Source organism: Squalius cephalus, assembly GCF_949319135.1.
Source record: "Squalius cephalus genome assembly, chromosome: 2".
Taxonomy (NCBI): Eukaryota; Metazoa; Chordata; class Actinopteri; order Cypriniformes; family Leuciscidae; genus Squalius; species Squalius cephalus.
In genome coordinates, this window is record NC_137123.1 from 54,839,954 (window position 1) to 54,865,255 (window position 25,302).

The following is a 25,302-nucleotide window of genomic DNA, read 5'->3' on the forward strand; positions in this document are numbered from 1 at the left end:
CTGTAAAGGTGCTGAAGGCAAAAAGAGATAAATAAAACTCTGTGAGAATTCAGGGTGATGACAGTCAAGTGCTCACACACACCAGCGTCTGACTAACTAAATTTAAAAACTATTCAGTAAGGAATCAGTGGAGAAAAAGCTTTTGCTTCAGAAAAAAAATATTCAAATAAGTGAATTCTTATTATAGTAAAATAATATTAATGGACTTAGACTTTAAGTACTAAGGTAGTATTTTATTCAATTTATAGGCTATTTATTTATTTAAATTTTTTTATGACATACACCATCTATCTATAAATTACAGAAACGTCTGTCTGTCTGTATTTTCTGTTTCAAACTTTCACATAGCATCTTTAGGTTATAATAACATAAAAAAATCAAATCCAGATTTTGATTTTCAAAGATTTATTATAAAAACGGATTATTTTTTCCCAAAAATACAATAATTTCATGACACTTTTTTTTTTCAAAATGCAATTAATCCATTGAATAAATATAAAAGTTATTTTTTTATCATATTGAAACTGTTGAAATCAGCCATGCTAAGAAATATCTAAACTTTTTTGACGGCAATCAGCTCACAAAAACTGATTTTGCACGGGCACTTTGCACTGCTCCCTGAATTGACGCGCTTATTCATTTGTGGATGTTAACTGAATCTGTAAATCAGCTATGCTGTTTACTTCTGAACATTATATTTCATTCTGGTGTGCTTAACGTTATCGCTACTGTGTAATAGTAGCCTATGTTATTCACCAACTAAACATATCCTATTCAATGCGTTCACAGTCTCTTTCACAGCCATCATTTGTAGTTGCCTATTCACAAACTGTTTGCTCAAGCATAGCGTTTTCTCGGAGTTCACTGTGTGCTTTCTACCATGCACATATAAAAATGTCACTGAACTTTTGCTGTGTAATTGTAACAATGAGCACTCAAACACACCAAACCAATAATTACTAAAAACACACTCAAAAACTGATTTTGCACGGGCATTTTCCACTAGTAATGTTAATTCACCAAAACAAATATTTCATATTTTTATTACAAAATACTATTTGACCAATACCACTGAACAAATCAAACATTAAATTGTGTTACAGAAGCTCATGAAAAGCATTAACCCTGTACATACAACCGAATCCAGCATTTTCTCAGTCCAGTTCGCTGATAAAACTGAGTTCGTTACACATTAACGGAAACATTCTCATTCTAGAGAACATTTTATTAGTCAAAAAAATGTGACATGCAGATGAGTCATCAATCATTTTGGTTCTTTGTATCAAAAAGACAGAAGTCTCTTTTGTCAGTAGTGCAACAGCATATACAGTGGATGACCTCAAAGTTTCAGACACAATCTTCAGTTTTGAAACATGCTGTCTGTCTTCACACAGATAGACACCCTGACACTGCTCTGCTTTCCAGGAACCAGTTTCAAGAGCTAAAGTTCTTTCAGATGTCTAACTGTGTTGGTTCTGTTTCGGGAGTTTTGTTGTTGACCAGTTCGTTTGCTTGTTGAGCCTGTGAGGTGATGGTTCGGGCCAAGAGGAGTGGGTCTTGGTTGTCGTTCTGTGTCAGTGTTTTTCTCTTTCTCATCAGGATGAGTGCAGGGTTCCTCAGCAGTGTGTAAAGCAGCAGCCAGCGCACTCGTACTCTGCTCCCTACTGAACATCCTGTTAAACAGAAGACAGGCACAGTTATTTTATTGGATCAATATTAACCAACTGCAGAACCGCAGAACCATACGTCATAGCAGTGTGAGGATGACAGCGCCAGCCTAACAGTCTGATGCCGGAAGTGGGCGGGGTAAAAGCATCTAAGGGGTGGAGATGGGTAGGTTTAGGGGTGGGTTTAGGGATCAGGGGGTGGAGATGGGTAGGTTTAGGGGTGGGTTTAGGGATCAGGGGGTGGAGATGGGTAGGTTTAGGGGTCAGGGGGTGGAGATGGGTAGGTTTAGGGGTGGGTTTAGGGATCAGGGGGTGGAGATGGGTAGGTTTAGCGGTCAGGGGGTGGAGATGGGTAGGTTTAGGGGTGGGTTTAGGGATCAGGGGGTGGAGATGGGTAGGTTTAGGGGTGGGTTTAGGGATCAGGGGGTGGAGATGGGTAGGTTTAGGGGTGGGTTTAGGGGTCAGGGGGTGGAGATGGGTAGGTTTAGGGGTGGGTTTAGGGGTCAGGGGGTGGAGATGGGTAGGTTTAGGGGTGGGTTTAGGGGTCAGGGGGTGGAGATGGGTAGGTTTAGGTATGGTATATGTAAGGTGGATATGTATGGTATGCGGTTCCGGCATCAGACTGTTAGGCTGGCGCTGTCGTCCTCACACTGCTATGACGTATGGTTCTGCGGTTCTGCAGTCAGACCTATCTCTATTGGATTTAAATGTGTGCTTTGGTTCAGATATCTGTTATTATTACCTGTGTTATTGCTAAAAGTTGCATAAGAGGGCACTGCAGGTCCCCGTTTCTCCACTATTCTCCCAAGCAGTAGATGGCAGAAAGACACCATAACTGGGTTGCTGTGGTAATGATCAGCAAATATCATCCCTATCCATGTGCTATATCCTGCCGCAAAAAAAGTAAATTATAACCATTGTGCAGAAAAACTGTAATTAATTTGACATTTTAGAGCCTGTAAAGGGAAATATTCCATCACCCAATTATAATTAATTGAAAAAAAAATATATATAAATATATTTAATAATGAAATAATTAACATCATAATTATCATGTTCCTATGATCAACTTTAAAGGGTTAGTTCACCCAAAAATGAAAATTCTGTCATAAAATACTCATCCTCATGTCGCTCCAAACCCGTAAGGCTTTCGTTCATCTTCGGAAAACAAATGAAGATGAATTGATGAAATCTGAGAGATTTCTGTCCCTCCATTGACAGCTACGCAACTACCACTTTGACGCTTCAAAAAGTTCATAAAGTGATCGTAAAACTAATCCATATGATTTGAGCGGTTTAGTCCAAATTTTCTGTCCAAAGACTTGATCGCTTTATATGATGAACAGATTTAATTTAGGCTTTTATTCACATTTAAACATTGATCAGCGGACATAAACTGAAGCTCAATTGAACCTGCTTGACATGTGAGAACAAACCTCATTGGTTCTTGCTGAAGCTCAAACGTGCTGCGTAACACGAGAATGAACCTCATTGATTCTCAAACGTCAAGCGAACATGCTTGAGCTTTCGTTTACCATGACTGATGTGTGAGCTGATGAATGTTTAAATGTGAATAAAAGCCTAAATTAAATATGTTCATCATATAAAGCGATTGAGTCTCTTCAGAAATGTTTTGACTAAACCGCTCAATTCACATGGATTTGTTTTACGATCTCTTTATAAACTTTTGGAAGTGTCAAAGTGGTAGTTGCGTAGTTGTCAATGGAGGGACAGAAATCTCTCAGATTTCATCAAAAATCTCTTCATTTGTGTTCCGAAGATGAACGAAAATCTTACGGGTTTGGAATGACACGAGGGTCGACATGAGTAATTAATGACAGAATTTTCATTTTTGGGTGAACTATCCCTTTAAGACTCACTGCACAGCCCTGCATATGCCATATTACCTGGATCCATGGACTCATAGCCGCGCTGCATGATGGTCCGATCAATGCGCGACACCAGCCACGTACCCACAATGCAGCTGCTTAAAAGTCGCAAAATACAGTTGCTCAACCCCATAATCACATTATAGAAGAAGAAAAAGTAGTTAAAGCAGTGGAACGCTTTTCTGTGGAAGAACAAAAGAAAGATTTCAGAAATATCTTAAAAAAAAAAAATTTATGTTTCATATTTATAATTATATTTTTCACTCAGGGCACTTTAGAAACCACATTGAATTATGACTGTTTAAGGTAATATATTTATAGCCTCTTCTATTTGTTTTTAATTTTATGAAAATTGCTTTTTAATGGTCCTACCTGTTGTTGATTGCAAGAGGCTTTTCTTTGTCTTCAGGTGAGAGTTTGTCCTGCAGGAAAAACACTTGGACCAGAATAATCTGCCCTACCACCAAGGCTATAACTATGAAAATTGTGAGCCTGAAATTACATAAAAACACAATTTAATGCTAATTAAACAGCATCTTTAATAGATAATTATTAGATTATCATAAAAATGTTAGGGCGTTGGCTATAAAACACACTACTGTTCAAAAGTTTGCGGTCAGTAAGACTTTTCTTAACACTTTCCGTAAAGATGCACTAAATTTATCAAAACTGACAGTAAAGTAAATTTATAATGATACTTTTCAAATAAATACTGTTGTTTTGAATTTTCAATTACACAAACATAAGAAGCACCACAACTGTTTTCAACATTTATGATAATGAGAAATGTTTCTTGAGCACCAAATTAGCATATTAGATTGAAGGATCTGAAGGATCATGACACTGAAGACTGGAGTAATGATGCTGAAAATACAACTTTGCCATCACAGGAATACATTTACATTTTTTTAAATATATTAAAATAGAGAAGTTATTTTACTAAAAAAAAATTACTGACCCCATACTTTTGAAAAGAAGTTTATAATGTTGTCATGCAAATTCAAAAAATGTTACCCTGGATCACAAAACCAGTCACATGTCGCACGGGTATATTTGTGGCAATAGCCAACAATACATTGTATGGGTCAAAATTATCGATTTTTCTTTTATGCCAAAAATCATGAGGATATTAAGTAAAGATCATGTTCCATGAAGATATTTTGTAAATTTCCTACCGTAAATATATAAAACATGTATTTTTGTGAGTGAATGCAGCACAATCGCAAACATAAATGAACAACTTTAAAGGAGATTTTCTCAATGTTTTTTGCACCCTCAAATTCCAGATTTTCAAATAGTTGTATCTCGGCCAAATATTGTCCTATCATAACAGACCATACATCAATGGAAAGCTTATTTATTCAGCTTCAGATTATGTATAAATCTCAATTTCATAAAATGTACACGTTTTGTCGTTCAGGGTCACAAATGGCCTAATGATTATGCTTATGAAAATAATGTGGACTTGAAATGTCAGAACTCACAGAATGACGCCAACACTAGAAAGCCAGCTGAGAAATTGCCCCTTCTGGATTGGTAGAACAACTCCATACACAAACATTAAGGCAAAAAGAAACTGCACAAAGTGAACTATCAGAAACCCTGCAGAAACAAAAATAATTTTAAGCAATGCAGCAAACCATGTCTTCAAATTATTCCATATATTTGAGTCACACTGACTAAAAATAGGAAAATAGCAATGTATGCCAAGGGACGGATGCCCGTGAGGCTAATGACCTCTCTGAACAGAAGGTAAAATTTAGAAGCTGATCTCACCACATTTTCTGAGGACAGGATATGAGGTCACAAGAAGATCAATACATGGAAACTGAATAACACAGTTTAAAGAGTTTTACATACCCCACAGAGTGAAGGCAATCTGCCAGCCTGAATATCTTGTTATAGCAGCCTGAGAGAGAAAAGCATTTGGTATTATGATGAGCCACTTAAATGCCACTGAGTTTGTCTTTTTAATGACGTTGTTAACCTCAATCTTAGAGGAGACCCTATGAATCCCTTCACAAATCTTTACTTACCACGCTGACTGCAGGACTTGGTTTATGGAACTTCTCAGGAAGAAACGTTTTTTGCCCCTTCCACAACCTCTTTATATGTTTCCTGCAGTCATAAATGCAGCACAATGTTTGGTAAAGTTTTTTTTTTAATTAATGAAATTGCTATAGTGTTGAATTTTATTTATAAAACCTGCTTAAGCAACCATACCTGTAACATACTAGCACATGAAACGTGTAAGTAACAGATGTCAGAGTGGAAAAAATGGTTGTCGCCAGCCACGACCCTAATACAAAAACATTGAATATAAAATCACTTTTCAGCATAAATCTATCTATCTATCTATCTATCTATCTATCTATCTATCTATCTATCTATCTATCTATCTATCTATCTGTCTATATCACTACTGTTCAAAAGTTTGTAGTCGGTAAGAGTTTTTAATGTTTTTAAAAGATGTCTCATGCTCACCAAGGCTGCATTTTTTTAAAATAAATAATACAGTAAATACAGTAAAATCAGTAATATCTTGTAACGCCAAAGCTGAATTTTCAGAAGACATTATACACCAGTCTTTAGTGTCACATGATCCTTATAATATGCTGGTTTGGTGCTCAAGAAACATTTCTTCTTATTATCAATGTTGAAAACAGTTGTGCTGCTTGATATTATTGTGGAAATTGTGATTTTTTTTTTTTTCTTCAATAAATAGAAAGTTCAGACGAACAGCATTCTTTTGAAACAAGTCTTTACCGTCACTTTTGATCAATTGAATGCATCTTTTCTGAATAAAAGCATGACATTCTTTTTAAAAAAATCTTACTGACTCCAAATGTTTGAATAGTATTGTCATATGTACAGAGACTATAAATATAAACAAAAAATCTTACTTCGTGCAACCATGCTGAACTCATTCATTCTGGGAATGAGGGATGTGAAAATGTTGTCTGTTTGATTGCAGGATGATGCTATCTCTGCAAGTGAATCCTTCAAAGCATCTAGTTTGTCAAAGGTGTAGTCACTCAAGCTGTAGTCTGCTAGGGTCATCTGCAAATAGGCAAACACATTTGCATTGTCTTAAGTTACAAATCAAAAAACAAAACACAATAATGCATGTCCACAAGTGAGTGCCAACTGACCATGTACAAACCAATCAAAGAGATAATGCTTGTGCCAATCATTCTGTTAGGGAATTTAAAGTGAGGATCCCAGTCATAGACTTTTCTTCTGAACCAACTCTTTTCTTCCGGCCTGAGGGACAATAGAAGAATGAGTATCGGCTGATTGGTTTGAATACAGTACAGTGATAAATGCATGTTCATGTTGGATGAGTGCTTACTGTTCAGAGGGGCGTTTCAGTAGAGTCTGTACATATCTGAACTGATGGAATTGTAGATCCTCCTCATTCTATTTATCAGAGAAACATTTATTTATTAACTATTGTTAATTGATAAATATACTATTGTTTAATCTTAATTCATATCCGTTTATTATAGGCCACATACTAATGTTCATTTATACAACTTAACTCTTTCCCCGCCAGCGTTTTGAAAAGAAAGTTGCCAGCCACCACCAGCATTTTTGATCATTTGTATGAATATCTGAACATGCAATATATGAAAAGAAAGAACAGACCCACGACTTTTAAAACAAAAACAAAAAAGTTTTGTTCTAGCTTCATCTTCATGCATTCTTATTTTTTTAATCAAAATTTGTATGTTGGTAAGTTTAATTTAAAAAATGAGCAAAAAGCTTGAGAAAAATGTGTTTTTATCAAAGACTAGCTACATCTAGATCGGATTCAGAACGGTGATAAAACATAAATGGAGTAAATTGAGTCCATCAACACCCCTAATGCTTGCAGTCCTAAAGCTCGTCCTGGGTCGACATTTCATTCAGTAACATCAGGCAGATTTATATGCTGTTTAATGTTGGTGATCGAGTTATTTTATAGACCTGTATGCATATAATAACGTGATATTGATATTTGATGTGTTTTGATCAGGAGATTCAATCAGTATTCCTTCAGAAGATGTGTATTAGCCCCCCCTACCATATAACAGTGAGAAGAACACAGAAAACCGGAAATTTCCGTCAATGGTGGGGAAAGAGTTCAATTGTTAAAGGGTTAGTTCACCCAAAAATGAAAATTATGTCATTAATGACTCACCCTCATGTCGTTCCAAGCCCGTAAGACCTCCGTTCATCTTCAGAACACAGTTTAAGATATTTTAGATTTAGTCCGAGAGCTTTCTGTCCCTCCATTGAAAATGTATGTACGGTATACTGTCCATGTCCAGAAAGCTAATAAAGACATCATCAAAGTAGTCCATGTGACATCAGTGGGTTAGTTAGATTTTTTTGAAGCATCGAAAAAACATTTTGGTCCAAAAATAACAAAAACTACGACTTTATTCAGCATTGTATTCTCTTCAGGGTCTGTTGTCGATCCGCGTTCACGACTCCGCAGTGACGCTGCTGACGTAAGACGCTGCTGACGTGTTATTTGGTGCGCCCGAGCTTCGTTTACAGTCTGAGGGAGACGCACGCTGTATTCAAGCTATTCTACATTGTTTGTATTTTGGTATTGCTATATTTTTTAATATATTTTTAATGTCAGCAGCGTCTTACGTCAGCAGCGTCACTGCGGAGTCGTGAACGCGGATCGACAACAGACCCTGAAGAGAATACAATGCTGAATAAAGTCTTAGTTTTTGTTATTTTTGGACCAAAATGTTTTTTCGATGCTTCAAAAAAATCTAACTAACCCACTGATGTCACATGGACTACTTTGATGATGTCTTTATTAGCTTTCTGGACATGGACAGTATACCGTACATACATTTTCAATGGAGGGACAGAAAGCTCTCGGACTAAATCTAAAATATCTTAAACTGTGTTCCGAAGATGAACGGAGGTCTTACGGGCTTGGAACAACATGAGGGTGAGTCATTAATGACATAATTTTAATTTTTGGGTGAACTAACCCTTTAACAAATGTAGTGCATATGTAAAAAAATTACACTCTTAAAAATGGTTCCAAAAGGTGTCATAGAAGAACCATTTTTTGTTCCCAAAAGAACGTTTCAGTGAAACATCTTACATAAAATAACCTTTTTTTTTCTTAGTGTGAAGAACATTTTAATAACCTAAATAACCTTTGTTCCACTATAAAGAACCTTTTGTGCAAAGGAAAGGTTCCATGAATGTTAAAGGTTCTTCATGAAACCATATGCTAATAAAGAACCTTTACTATTAATAAATGCTGTAAAAGTAGGTTACTTTATTATCTAATGGCAACGAATTGAACCTTATTGTAAATTATTAACATTAAATTAATTCCAACAAGACTCATGATCTGACCTCATCAGCTTGTAGCTGCAGGTGGATTCTTACTGCCTTCACAATGATATACACAAACCGTCCCAGGAGGAAAAGCAGGCACAGGAAGAACGGCCACAGAATGATCAATTTCTCGTGAGAACCTAAAAGCTGCAACCAGCAAAATGTGTTTTAATTATCCACTATCCCTACAACTACAATGTTATATCAATTATTTTATTCATTCAAAGACACCATTGCATGCTTTGTATACTGATGGATAATAATCTTAACATGCAAACATAAACGTAATGATATAAAGTTAATAATTAATAAATTAAAGTTAATCATTAATAATATTCACCAACCCTTCCAGAGGGACAGCTTATCATGGCATACAGTCTCACAATGAGCCTGAAACCCACAGAATAGTCAACAGTCAGTTCAACAACACAATAAAAAATCCTACAGCTACAAGAACAAACAGAGGAGTAGTGAGTTAGGCCAAGATTTCAGACTAAAGGTTTTATCTACAGTGTGTGTGAGTAGTTTTTTATGTACCACATGAGTGTGTATAGAAGACCTAAAGCCCCTCCTAGTACTCGGTGTGGCGTTGACAGGCAAGCAAAGAATGGCAGGTACGCCACGCCAACTTCTATCGCTCCTACCAGGTACAAAATAGCTGCAAGAAATGCACATATAGATCAACTGTAACTTTCCTTTAAGTAACATTACGTCATTTTGTTACATTATAAATAGGGCTGTCAAACGATTAATCGCGATTAATCGCATCCAAAATAAAAGTTTGTGTTTACATAATATATGTGTGTGTATGGAGTATAATTATTTTCTATATATAAATACACACACATGCATATATATTTAAGAAAAATGTGTTATTTATATATAAAATATTTATATATAATATAAATTATATATAATATAAATATATATACACAGTATATACAGTACATGCAAATATTTCTTAAATATATACATGCATGTGTGTGTATTTATATATAGAAAATAATTATACACCGTACACACACATGTATTATGTAAAAACAAACTTTTATTTTGGATGCGATTAATCGCGATTAATCGTTTGACAGCCCTAATTATAAATGTGTTTACTGTCCCTTTTGATCAATTTAATGCATCCATTTCTTTCAAACCTTTGAACGGTAGTGTATAACAAATATAAAATATTTGCATTGTTATAATTAAACTACCTTTAGCCCAGTTAGGCACATTAAATGGTGTGTAGGACTCAGAGAAAAGCTGAATCACACTGGGAGCAATAGCACCAAATGCAAAACCATAAGACCATCGGTTGCTTAGATTGCCAATGAAATCCAATGGACTGCAAAGGAAAATACACACACAAACAAAAAGTCTTTAGACAACTAAAAACACAGATGAATATCAAATGCAGAACTTCAGATTTTGTTCCGAGATCACTCACACCACAATGCCAAATCGACCCCTGAGATACGGAAAGCGAGCCTCAAAGGGCTGAGTCTTCGCTCTGCGCTGTACAAATGAAAGCAGAATCACAATGCAGACCTGAAACACAAAGAAAATAAACCCCATTACAAACACACTCTGAGAGAAGTCTAATGATGCAATATTCTAATAAAGTAGGGAACTTGCAGTGGCTCCAAACAGTATTTAGGCAGCAGTTCACACAAACTGATTAAGTAACTGCAAATATTATATTCATGTAATCGTGACAATTCTTATCTAATAGTGTAGCAGCATCAGTGTAGCAAAAGTGTTGGATGTTAAATCCTGAGGGAAGAGAGTTCTGTCTGGACAAATGCAGGCATTACTCACAGCAGGAACAAGAGAGCAATGCAGGAACAAATCCAAGGAAATTCCATTCTGACATTCCTCCCTGGGAGAAAGAATAGAGAGAGAGAGTAAAAATGAGAAAGAATGAGCAAGGGTTTAGAGCACAGCATGAACGTATGAATGAATAAAATGGAAGCTGAATGAAAACAGCTCAGATGATTCAATTCTGTAACACTTTAAATAAACTTACTTTAATAAAAGTGGGCATTATTTTCAGGGTAATTATCAATATTGTTATTATATAAGATGCTGTGTCCTAAAAAAAGTATCTATCTGAACATCGACAGATAAGATTTATCACACACCAGTGTGACCTAAAAACACTTCCCCTTATCAACAGAAAAATGATTTTTGCTCCATCATTTTGCAAGATTTGACCTAATTCTAGGACCTTTGTTTGCAATACACTTTGACTTTTTTAATTTTACAACAATTTTAACCATTAGCTTGTCTCACAGAATTGACTGTTAATGACTTATTTTTAAAGAGATAATTACTAATATGTTTTTCTGTGATCGGTTTTATTGGTTTAGGTAAAGGACATTTAATAAAAATTAAACAATCTTGATACAAATTGAAAACTTTTAGTGAAGTTTAAACTCTTAGCATGAACAGTGGCCGACTCATATTACCAAATAATAATAATAATCATAAAACCTCATATTACCTAAACATTAAAAGGCAGAATGTCTTTGCAAGTACTGTAAGTGTCTACTATTCTTTTCCTGTTATTCTGAAAAGTGTTTCAAAAGCAGAAGTAACTCACATGATTTCTGCGATGACTCCCGTTCTGCTGGTGAAATACAAGAGCGATCTATTGCTCTGTTGCTTATAGACAAAGACTAGTTAGAGTAGCTCTCCGTCATAACAGACACTATAGTTCGAATAACCTATGACATGAAGTACAGCTTTCACTTCATGAATAAGGATAGATATCTAGTCACATGACTGGACAAACTTCGACCTAGGCCACACATGTAGTGTTACTCTCACAGAGAGAGATGTGCTAGTGCGTTTTATTGACTGTACTGTTACTGTGTAATAGGAGTTCAAACATAGATAAGACTTGCTGTTGAACTAAAGCAGATGATTTAGAGCTCACTCCTTCTGTTTGTGTGTTATTAGCATTGCCCAGTGGCGGTATTAACATTAAATGGCATGGCATCTTACGCACAGAAGCCATTAGCACATGCCGATTGTGCTTAGTGATATGTACGTCCGGTGACATTTATTTTCATTGACTTGAGCTAACATGAACTAACAATGAACAGTATTTTTATTAACCAACGTTAACAAAGATTAATAAACACTGTAACAACCACATTGCTCATTGTTTGTTAATGTTAGTTAATGCATTAACTAAATGTTCCCTAATGGGAATTTATTGTAATGTGTTACCAAGCTTTACATTATTTTAAAAGTAAGGTAAATTGGTGTATACAGAGAGTGCTATCTAATTTATGTCATGACAAATTATCATGCACAGAAATGATCATATAAGTCAGAATTAAATTAGTTAATATTGTCACATCATTCATAACACACAAAAAATAAACAAACAAACAAACTATAATCTACAATGCATCAGTATTAAGAACTTGCATTTACGATGGTATTGAAACTAGATGCAGATGAAAGGCAGATAACAGGTGAGAATCGTGTTACGGCAGTATATGCTGCTGCTGATCACGGAAATCAACACACGGGGGCGCTGTTGATGAGATGAGAACAGTTAATGTGAATAATTTGCAATAGACTATTATTCATATATGCTATTTAATGTATGGAATATCTGCATCTTCAAAATATCTTAGAATTTTCGAAGTTTCTGAAAGAAGCCCTTTTTACAGTAGTTTGATTATTTGTCTGTTTGATTAACATATTTTCATACAGAGACCTCAAAAGGTCAAGATAAAAAGACACTTGAACTCTTAAAAACCCTTAGCCAAAAGTGTATGAGAGTTATTGTATCACATAACAAAATATCAAACGTGACAACAGCACACTTTGTCACAAAACATTTAGCAAAGAAAGAAGTTTGTTTGGTCAGAATGTACTTTTGACACTTTCAGCTTTAGTGTAACATTTCTGGAACAAACTACACCTGTGGTTACACTGTAGCACACCTGTGTGGGTACTTGGCCGGTGCTACCTACAGGAGAAGTAGGCAATTGGAGGGCCTTCATCACCGTAACCTCCTAATCGATAACCCACCAATCAAGACGGGCAGCAAAATACTAGGCTTTTTTCCCCCATTGGAGATGCATTGTCACTCACCTGTAATGAAACCAATTAATGTCACTGTTTCAAAATGGGTCCTCTGAATCTATGAAAAGATCAGGTGAGAGATAATACTTGTTATACTTGTTTCAAGCTCAGCGGGAGCCTCCGACATAAATTTTGCCAAGGGCCTCCAAATGTCTAGAACCAGCCCTTGACTTGATATAGTTCTGAAGGTCTAGAATCGTCTCATGCAAATTCCACTTGGTTTGATAATTTTTCTAATGCAACATAGCCGACATGTAATTTTATATTATATTATAAATCATATTATTTTTCAGGGTTTCTGTCCCCTATATCTAATTACACATTCACTATGAATGTGTGTGGGTGTAAGGTGTAGCTCATAGTAGTTTCTACTAGAAACTAGAAACGCCCACCGCTGTCACTCCAGTGGATCTGCGCTTTTCCAGACAGCTCTTCACCAATGACTGAAACACAACGATTAACAGTGAGACGCGACCAATATCATAAAAAGTTTAATGAAAAGGACTATGCTGATCATCCGATGAACTACTTGTTACTTAGTTGTATTCTTCGCGGTCTTCCATTATTTAGTGAGAATGCAGGAGTCTGTGCTGCTGAATGTGGGTTTCTTGACTAAATCATGCGTCGTGCTCGTGTGTCTCTGCGGGCTTCACCTCATCGTTGCACTGTTTTTTTATTTAACAGAATCACCTACAAAATTTACGAATTACCGGCAAATGCCATCAGACTCTCATTTAGTTACTTCACAAACTCACAGATTAGCCGCACTTGTCGCCCAATATGACAATGGAACAGTAACAGACGTCAATAAACTGATCTACACTAATGCAAGTGTAATTATAGATGACGTAGAAGAACCCACAGTTCTAATCGAATCGTGTCTTGAGACGTCACCACTTTTGGGTAAGTTTTCGTGTTATTATAAAATTACTTAATAATAACTTAAAATGATTTACTAGGCTACTATTTGTTCATGCTCAGTTTGTTTGTTTTGTTGTGCTTCACATCGAGAGACAGGTAGCCTACTAGTTGTCACACATTTTCCACAATGAATATTTTTCAGAATTGGATTTTTTCTAATTTTATGTGTTTAAACAAACATAGAAAACAAATTTGTGTAATTGGAGTTTTTGAATCAAAATATGCCCGATCTCGCCACTTTTCTACATCGTTTAGAAAGCATCGAGCGATGTTTTTTTTTTTCTTCCATTTGTTGACTACGTTACTATTAAGCTGTAAATTTGTGTTAGGTAAAAAGAAGGGCTTGTTCCTTTTTTATTTATTATAGGCAATACTTAGCTACATCATTGACGAAATTTGCTGCTTGTTTCAGGTGGTTTTAGTGGTAGGGAGATTTTTATTCTAGAAAGAATCTGATTGGATGAAAATATGTGTAGTGCAGGATGAGTCATCAATGTTTTGGTGGCCTTTTCCAGAAGAGAAAGATTGTACAGTTTAAATGTGAATGCCTGTTAAAAGATTTTTTTAGGTGAACACTTGAACAGACATGAACTAAATATTACAAAAGTAAAAATGTATAATATTTTAAAAAGGTCTTAAGGTATTTTCCTGTGTCAGGTGGCAACTTATTATTACAAAGCTTTACTGTCTTATCAGTAAAAAATATTGAGTGACTAAGAGAAAAAGAGACAGGGAAAGAAAGGCCTGATTGAAACAGGAAGAAAACTGTTGTTGCTTAAGAGGGGTCTTCCTCTTTCATGTGTGCAAACCCTTTGACCCCCACTTTCATGCTCTCTCCCTCTTCCCGTTCCCATTTCAGTGGGTCCAATGCGAGTTGAATTTTCTGAGACAATGGATTTGGATAAGGTACGTAAAGAAAATCCACTGCTGGTGATGGGCGGCAGGTATAAACCCAGCGATTGTGTGGCTCTGCAAAAAGTGGCATTAATCATCCCATTCAGAAACAGAGATGAACACCTGAAATACTGGCTCCACTACCTTCACCCCGTCCTACAGAGACAGCAGCTTGATTATGGGATTTATGTCATACAACAGGTACAGCACTTCCAAACTATTTATTTACTACTCCATCGTACTCAGATGACAGCAGCAAGGTAGACAAGAAATATGTGGTTCTTAGGAACCACATATTTTGCACTCACTTTGCACGCAAATCAATACAATGAGCTGAAATCCACACTTAGTCGCACCACACAAACCTCCAATAGATTTATTCATTGTTAGATAGATAGATAGATAGATAGATAGATAGATAGATAGATAGATAGACTTTTGGAGGTTAGACATTTCCTCAGGAGACGGTCACCTTGAAGTATGGAAATGCGGTGAAATGGCTTTGCATAGACAAGACGTTTGGTTTGACATTTGACTGCTTTGAAATTTGCTATGCAATAACAACAAAAGGAAAAAGAGAAACGCAACCTCTGAACACCAACATAAATAGAACATATAACACCTGTTTTTTCTGTTTATTTGGTTGTGTAGTACTTCTATGTATTTATAAGTACATTTTAAAACTCAACTTTGGTGCTGGATCGGGTCTGTAAGGCTTCCCAGACTGCCCTGTTAAAAATGGTCAATATTGGCTCTGAAATAAACACTACTGTTCAAAACTTTGGGGTCAGTGAGACTTTTTAATGTCTATTATGCTCACCAAGGCTGCATGTATTTGATCAAAAACGCAGCAAAAGCAGTAATATTTTGAAATATTGTTACAGTTTAAAAGAACTGTTTTCTATTTTAATTTTCAAATGTAATTTATTCTTCAGTGTCACATGATCCTTCAGAATTCAATCTAATATGATGATTGTTGCTCAAAATACATTTCTTCTTCTTATCAATTTTCAAAACAGTTGTGCTGCTTATTATTTTTTGTGGAAACCGTGATACATTTTCATATATACACTTTCAGTATTTTTTGATGAATAGAAAGTTCAAAAGAACAGCATTTATTTGAAATAGAAATCTTTGTAATATTATGAATGTATTTATTTACTGTCTCTTTTGATTAATTTAATAAATTTTCATAAATTTGATTAATTTATGCAGTCTTGCTGAATAAAAATATGAATTTCTTACTGACCCCAAACTTTTGAACACTAGTGTATATCATATATATATATTAGGGCTGTCAAACGATTAATCGCGATTAATCACATCCAAAATAAAAGTTTGTTTTTACATAATATATGTGTGTGTACGGTGTATAATTATTTTCTATATATAAATACACACACATGCATGTATATATTTAAGAAATATTTGTATGTATATACTGTGTATATATATTTATATTATATATAAATATTTTATATATAAATAACACATTTTTCTTAAATATATATGCATGTGTGTGTATTTATATATAGAAAATAATTATACTCCATACACACACACATATTATGTAAACACAAACTTTTATTTTGGATGTGATTAATCGCGATTAATCGTTTGACAGCCCTAATATATATATATATATTTATGTATGTGCTGCTGACATTAAAACAAAAGGGAGACATTCCAAAAAAAGAGATTCTGAAAATAATTTAAAATGTTCATTTTAAAATCACCAAATACATGACTCAGTTCATCAGTACATAGCTACCTCCTCTGTTTTGTTTTTTTTCTTGTCATTTCAGCCCCCTTTTCATGCCTCGTTCACCTTATTCACAGGGAAATCAGCATGCAAACTATCATGCAGACAAAGAGTTGCATGGAGTTCTTTGTGTGTATGCCAGTGTGTGTTTATTAACACATAAATGGGATCAAGCATGTCTGATTGTCTGATTTAGCTGTAGTCATTAAGGTCTAATCAATGTTAAAGCAATCTGTTTTTGCATAAAACCAATGGACAGTTTACATGTGAACTTTACATTCCTGCCCAAAATTAAGATGTGTTTCCTCCTGTGCGAGTCATGAGATTTAATGTAAACTTGCTTTATGCTGCATGTTTAGGAAGGACAGGACACATTCAACAGGGCGAAACTCCTCAACGTGGGTTACGCAGAGGCCCTAAAGGAGTATGATTATGACTGTTTCATCTTCACCGATGTAGACATCATCCCTATGGACGACCGCAACACCTACAAGTGCTCCAGCCAGCCGCGTCACCTCTCTGTGTCCATGGACAAATTTGGTTTTAAGTAAGATGAAGCTTTACCTATAAACTTAGAAGGATATGTAACATTTGTTAAGTGACACAAGCATCTGAAAGTTTTAGTGGTGCCTTAAAAAAACAGTTCTTCAAAAAAAAAATGTATTTACCTAAAAACAAATGACCTTAAAGTCAAGCGCAGGTCGCAAATTCAATGTTTACATAAATTAAATATCCTGTTACGTTAGAATAAAGATGGCTAATATTTAAAGTAGTTTCATGAACGTTGTTCCTGGATTATTTGAATAAAGTATCTGATCACAATGCAGCTGTGTGAATTCAATATACAGCATTGCAATATAACCTGCTCGGATGTGGTCTAAAGTAAACCGAATCCAAGACCAAGCTACTTGTAAGCAAGCTGATAAAGAGCAGGGAACAACTGAAACTGTTATATTATCTAATACTGCCATACAAGAGTCATGAACAAGTTGAAACACAGGTGAACCAGGAACAAGAAAATAAAGAATTAATCTTTGAATGTTGTTATGTTGCTACAACACTATGTTGCTTTGGTTCTATGTATTTGATATGTCACATTATTTATTAGATTCAGCTGCCATACATTAAATTAATCAAAAGTTACAGTATATTAAAAGATTTTTATTTCAAATAAATGCTGTCCTTTTGAATTTTCTAATCATCAAAGAATCTTGAAAAGTAGCTTATGTATCATGGTTTCCACAAAAATATTAAGCAGCACAGCTGTTTTCAGCATTGATAATAAGAAATGTTTCTTGGGCACCAAGTGATTTCTGAAGGTTCATGTGACACTGAAGACCAGAGTAATGATACTGAAAATTCAGCTTTGCCATCACAGGGATAAATGACATTTAAAATATATTCAAATACAAAACAGCAAGAGACTTCTTTCATAAAAAGTCTTCTTTTGAATTATTTTGAAGGCAACAGTTCACATGGCAGTCATTTTTGTAACACTCCCTGCGGCTGCTATTTTCAGTCATGCAAGTCTTTCAAGAATTTGATGAGAAATGGTAGTTCATATTCATATTCAAGTACATATTCAAGAGATTTCTGCATTTTAATTGCAGACTCATGTGAGATTACTCAGATTATACACAGAAAATATTCCATCATATAATTTTAAATGTAAATTCCTGCTTGGAATGTTATCCCCATTTGTCTTTGTAGTATACAGATCAGCAGTTGGCTACACAATATACAGCCTCAAAATATCTTTTCATCAGCTTCTTTGCTGAAATCAAATCTCCTGTTTATATAGATTTTGAGTGATATACAAAGGTTGAATAAAAGGTGGTAGGTGCAGTGTGGCAGGCTAAGCAGGGCTATATGAAAATAAACACATTTGGTTTGGAGAAGCACTTGAAGTATCAGGTGTGGTTAGTTATGGCTAATGGTTTTAATCACTAAGGAATATTGCTTTTCCTCGCTTTACAAGTTACATCATCATAATGTTATTTACAATCAAACTTTTTTTCTCTTTAAGCCTTTATGTTTCAAGTTGGGGGCATGTCAATTAAAGAGTTATAATTGAAACACATTTCTATTGGTCATAAGTAAGCTTTAATTGTGATTGCTGACTGTACAATTTATATTTTAAAAGGCTGTAAGCATGCCATATACACTACCATTTAAATGTTTTTTTAAAGAAATAGTTTTATTCAGCAATAATGCATTAATATATTAATCAAAATTGACTGTGAATACATTTAATGCTACAAAAAAATTATATTTAAAATATATGAATAATTCAAAAAATCCTGAAAACAATGTAACCAAATCAGCATATTAGATGTCACAGTTCTACAAGAGATAGGACCCAGATGCAAATGAGCAGACAAGGGTTTTTATTAACAAGACTGAAGACTGTGGAAGAACCACAGTTCAAACAGTAGGGCAGGGCAGACGACACGACGACAGGCAGGATGGGTGACCACTGAGACGTCAGTAAGATGGTGCAATAGAAGCAGCTCCAAAGCGAAGACCAGACAGGAACACAAGGAACTCGTAGCTCGATGTAGATCTCAGATGTTGCTCCAGTCTTGCCGCCAGGTAGAGGCTCACAGAACCAGAGGCTTGAAACAGGAGTTAGATAGCTGCACCAGTCAGGCTCCCAGGCAGTTAAGAGTCAGTGGCCAGGGAACTCGGGATACAGGGCAGGAACACACAGAAGAACATACAAGACGAGACTCAAGACAAGACAGACAAGATAAAAGCAACAATAAAGGGCGTGGTAACAGGAAACTAGGAGGCGGGACATGAGGAGCACATGGCAAACACAGACCAAGATAAAGCCATGTGCTCAAACACAAGACAAACATAGAAACATGAAACCATGACAACACAAACAAGGCAGAACCCTGAGTTCAGATTGATTTCTGAAGGATCAAGTGACACTGAAGTAATGATGCTGAAAATTCAGCTTTGCCATCACAGGAATAAATTACATTTTAAAATATATTAAAAAGAACACAAAAGTTACAATATTACTACATTTTCTGCCATTTGATCACATAAAATCATTAAAAAAATACATTTGAAAAATCTGCATTTCCACAATAATGATAAAATGCGTAGATGAAGCATCAATTACACACCTAAAGTATATCTGTTTTCTCTTTATTTTCTTGCATTAGCACTAAAAAAAGCTTCTATTTCCACTAATTTTTAAAATCAAAATTGCTTTATTGTAAATGCCCGTTCACACCACAAGCAATAGCTACAGTATAAAGATAACTATAACGAAAACCATTAGCGTTCACACCAACAGACAATATCTTTCTATTTTTTCTAAGCGAACAATGCAGTTATGTCAACTGCCGCTTAAAAATGCTCAAGCTCTTTAAAGTTAGGTGGATTCTGATTGGCTGTCAGTGTTTTTATTGTTCATCAGCTAGACAAAATCATTGTGAAGGGGATTCCAAAAATAATGTTTCTCTGTGCCATAATCGTTATAAGTGTGGATTGTTTCAATTTTTAACGATTTTTAAAACTTATTGTAACTTTTAACGTTAACGTTTTACGTTATCGTCCTTGGTGTGAACGGGCCTTAATTATGACATCCAAACTCATAAATAGGAAGTTATCATTTGCACAAACTTCATATGGTATCAGAATGTGGTTATTGGTATATATTCATTGTCAGTATGACTAATTTTACATTCAACAATTTTTGTTTGAATACAGGTTGCCATATAAACAGTATTTTGGGGGTGTATCAGCAATGAGTAAACAGCAGTTTCAAAAGATTAATGGCTTTCCTAATAACTACTGGGGCTGGGGAGGAGAAGACGATGACATCTTTAACAGGTGAGGAAAATATCTAACTGTTATTATTAATGACAAATTATGTCCTATCATATATGAGATCATTTAGACAAACATGCAAGATGCTTGTTTTTTATAACCAATGAATTGCTTTCCTTTCAATCATGACAACCCTCAAAATAGTTTTAGCCTGTTATTGAATATGGCAATGTTAATGTATTTAGACTTGGTGGACTAGATCTGCTAACTGCTGCAAGTCAAGTCACCTTTATTTATATAGCACTTTATACAATACAGATTGTTTCAAAGCAGCTTTACAGTGATAGCAGGAAAATGATTCAATGATGCAAACAGAGTTTGTTTCGTCTGTTCTTGAAAGAAACCAGGCACGCGGGGGGGGGGGGGGGGGGTGGTGTTCTCCTCTGGCAAACGAACGAACATTGTTTCAAAGCAAGTATGGACTTGCTACTGCTAATAGATACACAGACACGTAGCAGATCAAGGCAGGTGGAGGGTTTCAGAGGAACTCTAATAACGTGCTGCGGGACTAGCCTATAGCAAACACTGAACCAGACTATTTAAATGTTGAGCAAGCAATCCCATTGGCTGCAGGATCAGCAGAGGCCACTCACATTGTGCCATGTGAAAATGATGTGATTGCTTGCAGATTGCATGTAAAGGAGTCTGTGCCCTCTACCGTTTTAATAAGGGCTATTCTCTTTGAAGGTTGACGTTTCAAGGAATGAAAATATCAAGACCGAGTGGAGACATCGGTAAATGCAGAATGATTCGTCACTCGAGAGACAAGAAAAATGAGGCAAACCCACAGAGGTAATCTCTTTCACACATACATTACATACACTCTTAAAAATAAAGGTATTGGTAGGCACTGATGGTTCCATGAAGAACCTTTAACATTCATGGAACTTTTCCAGTGCACAAAAAGGTTATTTTTTTGTGGGAAAATATATACTTTTTTGATTATTAAAATGTTCCTCATACTAATAAAACATTTGTTATTTTAAGACCTGTTCACTGAAAGGCTCTTTGGGGAACCCAGAATGGTTCTTCTATGACATTTATTTTTAAGAGTGTAGACATGCATGAATACAAGACAGATTGAATGACTTTCTAAAGCTGTATCTCTGTATTATAGATTTAAGAGAATTGCTCACACAAAACTGACAATGAACAAGGATGGCATCAAATCGCTCAAATACAAAGTGATAAATATAGAGAAAGACAAACTCTACACCAAAATCGCTGTGGACATCGGCAAACCATGAAAACCCTATAGAGCTCAGAAGAAACCTGTATCTCGCTGCAACTCTTCAGGGATCTTAAGACTGCACAGCTGTCTCCGAACTGGTTCAAACTTAGTGAGAAAAAAGTCCTTTTTTTAAAAGAAAACACTGTTGAAAAACTAAGTTTGAAAAAAACTAAAACATTCTTCTAAGCGAAAGATGATTTAAAGTTTTTAACATACCTGATGGGGGAACTGTGACTCACCTGTGTGCCTCATATGCATGTAAATTGTCTGTCCCAAACTTAAATGAACCTCAACTTTAGGTTGTTCTTCCATCCGAAGCAGCAGGTGAAGTGTTTGCCTATAACACAAACCTGCACACTCCCTACAAAACCCCTTACAGAGCTTTTCGTTTACTTAAGACATATTTTGGTAGTAAATATGCATTGGTAGTTTGATCTTTCAAGTCTAACTTTACATTAGTGTCCATGTTACTATGCTAAGTACTCAAGCATTGAGTAATATTAATAAACAAAATGTATTCAATACATTGGTATTGCTTTGTTCTATTGTTTTACAATATCATATACATAACCGGACACTCTTGTAAAGTGTAATTTTCCAAATAGAACATCATTTTGATTGGTGGAGGTTGAGTGTTGTGTACGCCTTAGACAATGAGAAATATTTCACACTAGGCCAGTGGGTCCTATTATTTGGGGGGGGGGGGGGTAGCTGTAGCTCAAAAAATAAACAAATCATGAACAATTTCAGGCAGTTTTCCTCTTTTTTATTTATTCCTGTGATGGCAAAGCTGAATTTTCAGCATCATTACTTCAGTCCTCAGAGTCACATGATCATTCAGAAATTATTCTAATATGCTGATTTGGTGCTCAATAAACATTTCTTATTATTATCAATGTTGAAAACAGCTGTGCTGCTTAATGTTGTGGATGCTGTGATACATTTTTTTCAGTATACTTTGATCAATATAAAGTTCAAAAGAACAGCATTTATTTGAAATAGAAATCTTTTAATATACCTGTCTACTGTCACTTTTAATGCGTCTTGCTGAATATAAATAATAATGCCACCTGCATTTCACATACATAGAACCAAAGTAACATGGTGTGGCTTTAAATTCATCACATATCAATTTGATGAATAGAAAGTTCAAAAGATAGAATGTTCATCTATATTTCAATGGCTCACAATGCAATCAAAAGAAAAGAAAACAACTACGTATTAATAGTGCACACTCTTTGCAATCATTAAAATGTTTTTCTCAGAATCATGAAAATGTAAAATCTGCCCAATCTGCTTGTATAAACGGTGCTGTTTCTTGTCTTGTGCTGGTGTCTGTTAGAACCAGGGCATGCAGTCACTGAACTTTCAGGCAGAGATTGGCATACATGTGAGGAGTAGTTTATAAGGAGTAAATCTTATGAGTCACTGGATTGCACAATTTAGAAAGAGTCCAATCTAAAAATATAAACAGAACAGTTTACTAGTTCACTCTAGTTATAAAACTCCTCTACATCAAAGTGAAAGATTGATGGAGCTTTTATTAGGTATAAAAACAACGAATGAAATGAAAAAATGTCACAATAAAAACACAATTTCTTGTGGCTATACCTTTCAAATAATGTGTATTTTAGCATTTATTTTAGTGCAATACACCTTAGTTTACACAAAACAGTTTTCAATTAAAGGTCCCATTCTATGGATAATTTTATTATTTTATAATGTTTCCTGGGGTGCCCTTATAATGTTAGTATGTTTTTTAGATCAATTTTTTTTATAATTTAGAAATAAAAGGCATTTTTCCTAGCCTGATTTCATCACCTGGTTTGAACACTCTGTTTGAAGGGGCGTGTCTGCTGTGAGACTTCAGTGTAAACGCCCTCTGCTGTGATTGGCTGACATGCTTGCATATGAAATATCTGGCATTACATGTGGAACTATCTGGAAAACTTTTACTATTACAGCTATTATACGTTTTTACTATTACAGCTATCTGGATTAACGAATCGTGAGAAGTTTTTTAAGTATTTAGATCTATTACCATCACATAAAAGGTTGCAGTGATAAGCATTGAGCAGATGACAGTCTGTTGATCGCGTGAAAAAAGATCTTATCATTGCAACGCAGTTTCTGCACTCTCACTAATGATTTCACCAATACAAACATGAGGCATATAAATACAGTAAGAGCTTCGTTGTGCAGTGTAACAGCGTCATTGATTTCATAACGAGTTTTGGCAAGTGTCCAGATAAACTCGCGCTGTGTGATTGATAGCTTGGGCGACTGGAAAGGGATTGTTCTTTGATCGCTTTCTGTATATTAATCACAGTTTAAGTAAGATTATTTTCATCCTACTAAGAGAAACGATGTGAAGTTGATCGCTACTTCCATAGTAAATCACTACTTACCGCTTGCTGGAATATAGTTGAAATTGCCCCCTTCGTCAGTATGAAACGCTGAGAGAAGTCTGCTTGATATTATCCCAGGTTAGAAAAACAGTCCGTGGTGAAATGGACAGAGCAAACTAACAACTTCGAATTAAACTTTTGCGGTATCCGATTATAGATAAACATCAACCACGTCTGTCGTTCGCCATCAATACGCCTGTATTCCTGTGGGCGGAGTTTAGTCAAAACACGGTTTTAATGACGTCATTAAAGAAGGAAGTAGAGGGATGTAGTCCAATCCAGGCGTTTTTTGTAGTCAACTTCTGTTAAATAAAATATCTGGCTTGGCATTGAACTTTGAGCTTTATAATTTTACAGATATTATTTATACTCTAACAACAACATTACACACTAACTAAAGTTTGAAACATGGGATCACGAAGAACGGGACCTTTAAAAACTGACAACTTTTTATGCGTTTTGGCAGTTCATTTACATGACGACAGTGTTTTAGGGGCCTGAAAACGCAAACTTTTGAAAACAAGTTTCAAAGTGCAAGTTTTTGAAAATGATACCGTCATTGTCTCTGTAAACTACAAAAATGCGAATTTGTGAAACCGGTGACATCATGCATATGCATATTACGTGTTCAGTCTATAGGTGCGTAGTGTTTCTTTACAAAGTAACATTACCAACTGACTTTTATGGCATCGCTGTTGAAAAAGAGTAGTTAGCTGGTGAAGTGGATTTACTTATTGTAGAGTTAATGAAAGTTATCATGGACATTGTAATGTTTGAAGCGGATGTCATAACAAATGTTAGTAGATTGCGAAGATTTTAAAACGAGCGTTTCATTCATAAATCCGTAAGATCTTACCTTCATGCTGTGGAAATAGAGAGCCTAAGTCCCGCCCCTCCGCTTCCGGCTCATGGGACCTTATTTCGGAAAAAATATGTATGGAAGTCAATGGCGAGAGATAACTTATCTTTTTATTCCGTCTGAACTGTGCCCTGAACTACACATATGATGTTTGTCAATTTAAAAGGTAATTATGAAAGTCAAGAAAGTCGCAGTTTGTCATAAAACAGAAGAGTAACGTTTAGTTTTATGTGAAACTCGCTCAATGAACTACATCTCTCGTCTCGCACTATGTACGTCACAAGATCCGTTGCTCGTATGTGTGTATTCTGGCTCAAAACACTCAGGCATGTCGGCGTAACGTTACGATTATAATGTAAGACTATAGAA

The 25,302-nt window shown here is 35.4% G+C and overlaps 2 protein-coding genes across 2 annotated transcripts; one reads left to right on the forward strand and one right to left on the reverse strand.

Annotated features, from left to right (window-relative positions):
- Positions 1 to 392: 392 nt before the first annotated feature.
- stra6l (STRA6-like) lies at positions 393 to 11,759 on the reverse strand. Its single transcript, XM_079858734.1, has 18 exons — positions 11,511 to 11,759; positions 10,727 to 10,787; positions 10,356 to 10,456; positions 10,123 to 10,253; positions 9,452 to 9,572; positions 9,259 to 9,304; positions 8,933 to 9,061; positions 6,909 to 6,976; positions 6,709 to 6,820; positions 6,460 to 6,616; positions 5,780 to 5,855; positions 5,593 to 5,674; positions 5,417 to 5,465; positions 5,041 to 5,158; positions 3,929 to 4,048; positions 3,575 to 3,738; positions 2,410 to 2,556; positions 393 to 1,673 (listed from the first exon to the last, which is right to left on the reverse strand). Coding segments are annotated over exons 1-18 (1,905 nt in total). The 5' UTR covers positions 11,513 to 11,759; the 3' UTR covers positions 393 to 1,452.
- Positions 11,760 to 13,429: 1,670 nt separating this feature from the next.
- Positions 13,430 to 24,811, forward strand: b4galt1 (UDP-Gal:betaGlcNAc beta 1,4- galactosyltransferase, polypeptide 1). Its single transcript, XM_079859041.1, has 6 exons — positions 13,430 to 13,915; positions 14,793 to 15,028; positions 16,949 to 17,136; positions 20,316 to 20,438; positions 21,123 to 21,227; positions 21,553 to 24,811. The coding sequence occupies exons 1-6, from the start codon at positions 13,588 to 13,590 to the stop codon at positions 21,680 to 21,682; spliced, it is 1,110 nt and encodes a 369-aa protein (XP_079715167.1). The 5' UTR covers positions 13,430 to 13,587; the 3' UTR covers positions 21,683 to 24,811.
- Positions 24,812 to 25,302: the final 491 nt, after the last annotated feature.

Excerpts from the sequence above, each read along its gene's own strand:
- stra6l (XM_079858734.1), bottom strand. Across the intron at positions 9,062-9,258 it reads TAAGCTGTCCCTCTGGAAGG|CTTTTAGGTTCTCACGAGAA; the intron begins GTTGGTGAATAT and ends TGCTGGTTGCAG. Across the intron at positions 5,856-6,459 it reads GTTCAGCATGGTTGCACGAA|GGTCGTGGCTGGCGACAACC; the intron begins GTAAGATTTTTT and ends TTTTTGTATTAG.
- b4galt1 (XM_079859041.1), top strand. The coding sequence starts at position 13,588 with ATGCAGGAGTCTGTGCTGCTGAATGTGGGTTTCTTGACTAAATCATGC. Across the intron at positions 17,137-20,315 it reads ATGGACAAATTTGGTTTTAA|GTTGCCATATAAACAGTATT; the intron begins GTAAGATGAAGC and ends GTTTGAATACAG. Across the intron at positions 20,439-21,122 it reads GACGATGACATCTTTAACAG|GTTGACGTTTCAAGGAATGA; the intron begins GTGAGGAAAATA and ends TTCTCTTTGAAG.